At 49.4% G+C, this 9,359-nt stretch overlaps 1 protein-coding gene across 3 annotated transcripts in view; it reads left to right on the forward strand.

Annotated features, from left to right (window-relative positions):
- Positions 1-9,359, forward strand: part of rab11fip1b (RAB11 family interacting protein 1 (class I) b) — a 22,668-nt gene continuing 13,309 nt past the window's right edge. For all 3 annotated transcript variants that reach the window (XM_063013734.1, XM_063013736.1, XM_063013735.1), the window contains exon 1: positions 1-368. In XM_063013734.1, coding sequence (XP_062869804.1) covers positions 31-368 — 338 coding nt within the window. In that variant the 5' untranslated portion in view covers positions 1-30. The remainder of the gene's footprint in view (positions 369-9,359) is intronic.

Below are 9,359 nucleotides of genomic sequence, written 5' to 3' on the forward strand. Positions count from 1 at the left end.
GTGAGTGGATGTGCGCGCGCTCCCGGTCACATGTCTCTCTCGGGTCAGAGCGCGCTGTTTCTCCCGGTAAGCGCGCGGGTGTCGGTGCTGCGGGCGCGCGGACTCCGGATCAAAGGGAAAGACGGCACAAATGACGCGTACGTGTCTCTGCAGGCGGGGCGCGAGACGTTCCGCACTCCGGTGCTGGAGAGGCGCGCGGAGCCGGTGTGGGGAGACCAGGGCGGCACTTTCATCTGCACCGTCCCGCCGGACGGAGGCGCGCTGCAGGTGCGCGTGCTGCACCGGGTCCCGCTCGGAGTGGATAAAGTGCTGGGACTGACCGTCATCAACCTGCACGAGCTCCGGACCCACAGCGGCGACAACCAGCAGTGAGTCAGAACCGCCGTTTAACTCCTAGAGCTCTCCTGTAATACAGCACACAGCGGTCAGAAGTATGTGGACACCCGACTGAACTGATCCAAAACCACGCCCCCCTTTGTTCCTCAGGATCTGTGAGTGTTTCTGTGGGCATTTGTGGGGTCAGGCGGTGTTCCAGTTCATCCCAGTGGGGTCAGAGGTCAGAGTTCAGGTCACTGGAGTTCCTTCACACCAAAGTTATCGAACTAAACCACGACTTTATAAACCTCGTACAGTCATGCTGAAACAGAAGGGCCTTCCCCAAACTTGTTTCATGTGTTTGATTGATCTGATGTTATACACCTGTCAGGGTGGGCGTGGCTAAAACACCTGACCTTAATCATTATGAGAGGTGTCCACATATTTTAAACCATGTGAGGTACATTATAGTACATCATAGTACATCATTACACTGTTACTGTACTATAGTACTAACACTACACTAGCACTCAATACTACTGTACTGTACATTTACTACATCAGTATATATAGTGTTATATATAACTGTAAACATTACTGCTGCTATACAATAATGCAGCATTACTACACTTATACTGTGTACTATACAGTAGTGTTATAAACTACAGAGGGACAGTGGGAGCTCCGCTATGCACCACTGTTGGGCCCTTGAGCAAGGCCCTTAACCCTCTCTGCTCCAGGGGCGCTCTGACCCCAATGTCCAACCAGCTGAGATATGTAAAGACAGAATTTCTTGGTGTTCCAACAACTCGTGTTCAGTGTTGGTGATGAATGAGGGGTGTTGAGGATGTTATGGGGCGCTGGTGTTGGTGTGACGTGTTCAGTGTTAGTGATGAATGAGGGGTGTTGAGGATGTTATGGGGCGCTGGTGTTGGTGTGACGTGTTCAGTGTTAGTGATGAATGAGGGGTGTTGAGGATGTTATGGGGCGCTGGTGTTGGTGTGACGTGTTCAGTGTTAGTGATGAATGAGGGGTGTTGAGGATGTTATGGGGCGCTGGTGTTGGTGTTGGTGTGACGTGTTCAGTGTTGGTGATGAATGAGGGGTGTTGAGGATGTTATGGGGCGCTGGTGTTGGTGTTGGTGTGACGTGTTCAGTGTTGGTGATGAATGAGGGGTGTTGAGGATGTTATGGGGCGCTGGTGTTGGTGTTGGTGTGACGTGTTTAGTGTTAGTGATGAATGAGGGGTGTTGAGGATGTTATGGGGCTCTGGTGTTGGTGTGACGTGTTCAGTGTTAGTGATGAATGAGGGGTGTTGAGGATGTTATGGGGCGCTGGTGTTGGTGTTGGTGTGACGTGTTCAGTGTTGGTGATGAATGAGGGGTGTTGAGGATGTTATGGGGCGCTGGTGTTGGTGTTGGTGTGACGTGTTCAGTGTTGGTGATGAATGAGGGGTGTTGATGTTATGGGGCGCTGGTGTTGGTGTTGGTGTGACGTGTTCAGTGTTGGTGATGAATGAGGGGTGTTGAGGATGTTATGGGGCGCTGGTGTTGGTGTTGGTGTGACGTGTTCAGTGTTGGTGATGAATGAGGGGTGTTGAGGATGTTATGGGGCGCTGGTGTTGGTGTTGGTGTGACGTGTTCAGTGTTAGTGATGAATGAGGGGTGTTGAGGATGTTATGGGGCGCTGGTGTTGGTGTGACGTGTTCAGTGTTAGTGATGAATGAGGGGTGTTGAGGATGTTATGGGGCGCTGGTGTTGGTGTGACGTGTTCAGTGTTAGTGATGAATGAGGGGTGTTGAGGATGTTATGGGGCGCTGGTGTTGGTGTTGGTGTGACGTGTTCAGTGTTGGTGATGAATGAGGGGTGTTGAGGATGTTATGGGGCGCTGGTGTTGGTGTTGGTGTGACGTGTTTAGTGTTAGTGATGAATGAGGGGTGTTGAGGATGTTATGGGGCTCTGGTGTTGGTGTGACGTGTTCAGTGTTAGTGATGAATGAGGGGTGTTGAGGATGTTATGGGGCGCTGGTGTTGGTGTTGGTGTGACGTGTTCAGTGTTGGTGATGAATGAGGGGTGTTGAGGATGTTATGGGGCGCTGGTGTTGGTGTTGGTGTGACGTGTTCAGTGTTGGTGATGAATGAGGGGTGTTGATGTTATGGGGCGCTGGTGTTGGTGTTGGTGTGACGTGTTCAGTGTTGGTGATGAATGAGGGGTGTTGAGGATGTTATGGGGCGCTGGTGTTGGTGTTGGTGTGACGTGTTCAGTGTTGGTGATGAATGAGGGGTGTTGAGGATGTTATGGGGCGCTGGTGTTGGTGTTGGTGTGACGTGTTCAGTGTTAGTGATGAATGAGGGGTGTTGAGGATGTTATGGGGCGCTGGTGTTGGTGTGACGTGTTCAGTGTTAGTGATGAATGAGGGGTGTTGAGGATGTTATGGGGCGCTGGTGTTGGTGTGACGTGTTCAGTGTTAGTGATGAATGAGGGGTGTTGAGGATGTTATGGGGCGCTGGTGTTGGTGTGACGTGTTCAGTGTTAGTGATGAATGAGGGGTGTTGAGGATGTTATGGGGCGCTGGTGTTGGTGTTGGTGTGACGTGTTCAGTGTTGGTGATGAATGAGGGGTGTTGAGGATGTTATGGGGCGCTGGTGTTGGTGTTGGTGTGACGTGTTCAGTGTTGGTGATGAATGAGGGGTGTTGAGGATGTTATGGGGCGCTGGTGTTGGTGTGACGTGTTCAGTGTTAGTGATGAATGAGGGGTGTTGAGGATGTTATGGGGCGCTGGTGTTGGTGTGACGTGTTCAGTGTTAGTGATGAATGAGGGGTGTTGAGGATGTTATGGGGCGCTGGTGTTGGTGTGACGTGTTCAGTGTTAGTGATGAATGAGGGGTGTTGAGGATGTTATGGGGCGCTGGTGTTGGTGTTGGTGTGACGTGTTCAGTGTTGGTGATGAATGAGGGGTGTTGAGGATGTTATGGGGCGCTGGTGTTGGTGTTGGTGTGACGTGTTCAGTGTTGGTGATGAATGAGGGGTGTTGAGGATGTTATGGGGCGCTGGTGTTGGTGTTGGTGTGACGTGTTTAGTGTTAGTGATGAATGAGGGGTGTTGAGGATGTTATGGGGCTCTGGTGTTGGTGTGACGTGTTCAGTGTTAGTGATGAATGAGGGGTGTTGAGGATGTTATGGGGCGCTGGTGTTGGTGTTGGTGTGACGTGTTCAGTGTTGGTGATGAATGAGGGGTGTTGAGGATGTTATGGGGCGCTGGTGTTGGTGTTGGTGTGACGTGTTCAGTGTTGGTGATGAATGAGGGGTGTTGAGGATGTTATGGGGCGCTGGTGTTGGTGTTGGTGTGACGTGTTCAGTGTTGGTGATGAATGAGGGGTGTTGAGGATGTTATGGGGCGCTGGTGTTGGTGTTGGTGTGACGTGTTCAGTGTTGGTGATGAATGAGGGGTGTTGAGGATGTTATGGGGCGCTGGTGTTGGTGTTGGTGTGACGTGTTCAGTGTTAGTGATGAATGAGGGGTGTTGAGGATGTTATGGGGCGCTGGTGTTGGTGTGACGTGTTCAGTGTTAGTGATGAATGAGGGGTGTTGAGGATGTTATGGGGCGCTGGTGTTGGTGTGACGTGTTCAGTGTTAGTGATGAATGAGGGGTGTTGAGGATGTTATGGGGCGTTGGTGTGACGTGTTCAGTGTTAGTGATGAATGAGGGGTGTTGAGGATGTTATGGGGCGCTGGTGTTGGTGTTGGTGTGACGTGTTCAGTGTTGGTGATGAATGAGGGGTGTTGAGGATGTTATGGGGCGCTGGTGTTGGTGTTGGTGTGACGTGTTCAGTGTTGGTGATGAATGAGGGGTGTTGAGGATGTTATGGGGCGCTGGTGTTGGTGTGACGTGTTCAGTGTTAGTGATGAATGAGGGGTGTTGAGGATGTTATGGGGCGCTGGTGTTGGTGTGACGTGTTTAGTGTTAGTGATGAATGAGGGGTGTTGAGGATGTTATGGGGCTCTGGTGTTGGTGTGACGTGTTCAGTGTTAGTGATGAATGAGGGGTGTTGAGGATGTTATGGGGCGCTGGTGTTGGTGTGACGTGTTTAGTGTTAGTGATGAATGAGGGGTGTTGAGGATGTTATGGGGCTCTGGTGTTGGTGTGACGTGTTCAGTGTTAGTGATGAATGAGGGGTGTTGAGGATGTTATGGGGCGCTGGTGTTGGTGTTGGTGTGACGTGTTCAGTGTTGGTGATGAATGAGGGGTGTTGAGGATGTTATGGGGCGCTGGTGTTGGTGTTGGTGTGACGTGTTCAGTGTTGGTGATGAATGAGGGGTGTTGATGTTATGGGGCGCTGGTGTTGGTGTTGGTGTGACGTGTTCAGTGTTGGTGATGAATGAGGGGTGTTGAGGATGTTATGGGGCGCTGGTGTTGGTGTTGGTGTGACGTGTTCAGTGTTGGTGATGAATGAGGGGTGTTGAGGATGTTATGGGGCGCTGGTGTTGGTGTTGGTGTGACGTGTTCAGTGTTAGTGATGAATGAGGGGTGTTGAGGATGTTATGGGGCGCTGGTGTTGGTGTTGGTGTGACGTGTTCAGTGTTAGTGATGAATGAGGGGTGTTGAGGATGTTATGGGGCGCTGGTGTTGGTGTTGGTGTGACGTGTTCAGTGTTGGTGATGAATGAGGGGTGTTGATGGTATGGGGCGCTGGTGTTGGTGTGACGTGTTCAGTGTTGGTGATGAATGAGGGGTGTTGAGGATGTTATGGGGCGCTGGTGTTGGTGTGACGTGTTCAGTGTTGGTGATGAATGAGGGGTGTTGAGGATGTTATGGGGCGCTGGTGTTGGTGTGACGTGTTCAGTGTTAGTGATGAATGAGGGGTGTTGAGGATGTTATGGGGCGCTGGTGTTGGTGTGACGTGTTCAGTGTTGGTGATGAATGAGGGGTGTTGATGTTATGGGGCGCTGGTGTTGGTGTGACGTGTTCAGTGTTAGTGATGAATGAGGGGTGTTGAGGATGTTATGGGGCGCTGGTGTTGGTGTTGGTGTGACGTGTTCAGTGTTGGTGATGAATGAGGGGTGTTGAGGATGTTATGGGGTGCTGGTGTTGGTGTGACGTGTTTAGTGTTAGTGATGAATGAGGGGTGTTGAGGATGTTATGGGGCGCTGGTGTTGGTGTTGGTGTGACGTGTTCAGTGTTGGTGATGAATGAGGGGTGTTGAGGATGTTATGGGGTGCTGGTGTTGGTGTTCCTCTCAGTGTTTAGGGTGTGACGTGTTCAGGCTGCTGTAGAACCTGATAAAGTCTGTGTGATATAAACAAGGTCATTACACTGATATCACGTGGGCGTGTTTCATTCTGAGTTTAATAATGCGCCCTCCTGCACTTCCCCTCACCCTCCTGTACCAGCGCGGGTAATCTACCCTCAAAACCTTCTACACCATCATCATACCAGCGTAGCCAGTTCCTCTTCCTCTGCTGGAGACCCCGATGGTGTACGTGGAGGGTATATTCTCCTGACACGCCCTCCCTCTGACCCCCTTCTTATTCACCCGTACTTCGGTCGGTCTCACGTACGGAGAGTCACGCACTGATCTCCACGTTCCTCCACTTCTGTACAGGCGCCTCGGCCTACTAACCAGGGTCCTTACACAGCTTCCAAGACCCCGCCCACCTTTTAGTCACGTCTTTTACCACCCAGCAGACTAGTGGCCGATTTTGTCTGCAGCAGGCACTGCTGATCGTGCTCACTTAATATCTGTACAGAAGTGGATGAGTGTGTGTGTGAGTGTGTGTGTGTGTGTGTGTGTGTGTGTGTGTGTGTGTGTGTGTGTGTGTGTGCTAAGCAGAAGCTGATGTGCTTTTAGACTCGTTATCAGTGCACTAACAGGAACACAGGAAGTGAGGTCAGTCAGAAGGAAGTTACTTTTTATCATTGTGCCACACGTCCAGTTCCTCAGTGACATGAAACATCAAGAGTTCAGAACCTCGACACATCAATCATCTCCACAACACACACACACACACCACACACACATCAATCATCTCCACAACACACACACACACACCACACACACATCAATCATCTCCACAACACACACACACACCACACACACAACAATCATCTCCACAACACACACACACACACCACACACACAACAATCATCTCCACAACACACACACACACACCACACACACAACAATCATCTCCACAACACACACACACACACCACACATACATCAATCATCTCCACAACACACACACCACACACACAACAATCATCTCCACAACACACACACACACACACCACACACACAACAATCATCTCCACAACACACACACACACACCACACACACAACAATCATCTCCACAACACACACACACACCACACACACATCAATCATCTCCACAACACACACACACACACCACACACACATCAATCATCTCCACAACACACACACACACACCACACACACATCAATCATCTCCACAACACACACACACACCACACACACAACAATCATCTCCACAACACACACACACACACCACACACACAACAATCATCTCCACAACACACACACACACACCACACACACAACAATCATCTCCACAACACACACACACACACCACACATACATCAATCATCTCCACAACACACACACACACCACACACACAACAATCATCTCCACAACACACACACCACACACACAACAATCATCTCCACAACACACACACACACACCACACACACAACAATCATCTCCACAACACACACACACACACACCACACACACAACAATCATCTCCACAACACACACACACACACCACACACACAACAATCATCTCCACAACACACACACACACCACACACACAACAATCATCTCCACAACACACACACACACACCACACACACATCAATCATCTCCACAACACACACACACACACCACACACACATCAATCATCTCCACAACACACACACACACCACACACACAACAATCATCTCCACAACACACACACACACACCACACACACAACAATCATCTCCACAACACACACACACACACCACACACACAACAATCATCTCCACAACACACACACACACACCACACATACATCAATCATCTCCACAACACACACACCACACACACAACAATCATCTCCACAACACACACACACACACACCACACACACAACAATCATCTCCACAACACACACACACACACCACACACACAACAATCATCTCCACAACACACACACACACACACCACACACACAACAATCATCTCCACAACACACACACACACACCACACACACAACAATCATCTCCACAACACACACACACACACCACACACACAACAATCATCTCCACAACACACACACACACACCACACACACAACAATCATCTCCACAACACACACACACACACACCACACACACAACAATCATCTCCACAACACACATACACACCACACACACACACCACACACACACCAATCATCTCCACAACACACACACACACAACACACACACAACAATCAACTCCACAACACACATACACACCACACACACAACAATCATCTCCACAACACACACACACACACCACACACACAACAATCATCTCCACAACACACACACACACACCACACACACAACAATCATCTCCACAACACACACACCACACACACAACAATCATCTCCACAACACACACACACACACCACACACACAACAATCATCTCCACAACACACACACACACCACACACACAACAATCATCTCCACAACACACACACACACACCACACACACACCAATCATCTCCACAACACACACACACACAACACACACACAACAATCAACTCCACAACACACATACACACCACACACACAACAATCATCTCCACAACACACACACACACAACACACACACAACAATCAACTCCACAACACACATACACACCACACACACACAACAATCATCTCCACAACACACACACACACACCACACACACAACAATCATCTCCACAACACACACACCACACACACAACAATCATCTCCACAACACACACACACACACCACACACACAACAATCATCTCCACAACACACACACACACACCACACACACAACAATCATCTCCACAACACACACACACACACCACACACACAACAATCATCTCCACAACACACACACACACACCACACACACAACAATCATCTCCACAACACACACACACACACCACACACACAACAATCATCTCCACAACACACACACACACACAACACACACAACAATCATCTCCACAACACACACACACACACCACACACACAACAATCATCTCCACAACACACACACACACACCACACACACAACAATCATCTCCACAACACACACACACACCACACACACAACAATCATCTCCACAACACACACACACACACCACACACACAACAATCATCTCCACAACACACACACACACCACACACACAACAATCATCTCCACAACACACACACCACACACACAACAATCATCTCCACAACACACACACACACACCACACACACAACAATCATCTCCACAACACACACACACACACACAACAATCATCTCCACAACACACACACACACAACAATCATCTCCACAACACACATACACACCACACACACACCACACACAACAATCATCTCCACAACACACACACACACACCACACACACAACAATCATCTCCACAACACACACACACACCACACACACAACAATCATCTCCACAACACACACACACACACCACACACACAACAATCATCTCCACAACACACATACACACCACACACACACACCACACACACAACAATCATCTCCACAACACACGTACACACCACACACACACCACACACACAACAATCATCTCCACAACACACACACACACCACACACACAACAATCATCTCCACAACACACACACACACCACACACCACACACACAACAATCATCTCCACAACACACACACACACACCACACACACAACAATCATCTCCACAACACACA

Source organism: Trichomycterus rosablanca, chromosome 18, assembly GCF_030014385.1.
Source record: "Trichomycterus rosablanca isolate fTriRos1 chromosome 18, fTriRos1.hap1, whole genome shotgun sequence".
Taxonomy (NCBI): Eukaryota; Metazoa; Chordata; class Actinopteri; order Siluriformes; family Trichomycteridae; genus Trichomycterus; species Trichomycterus rosablanca.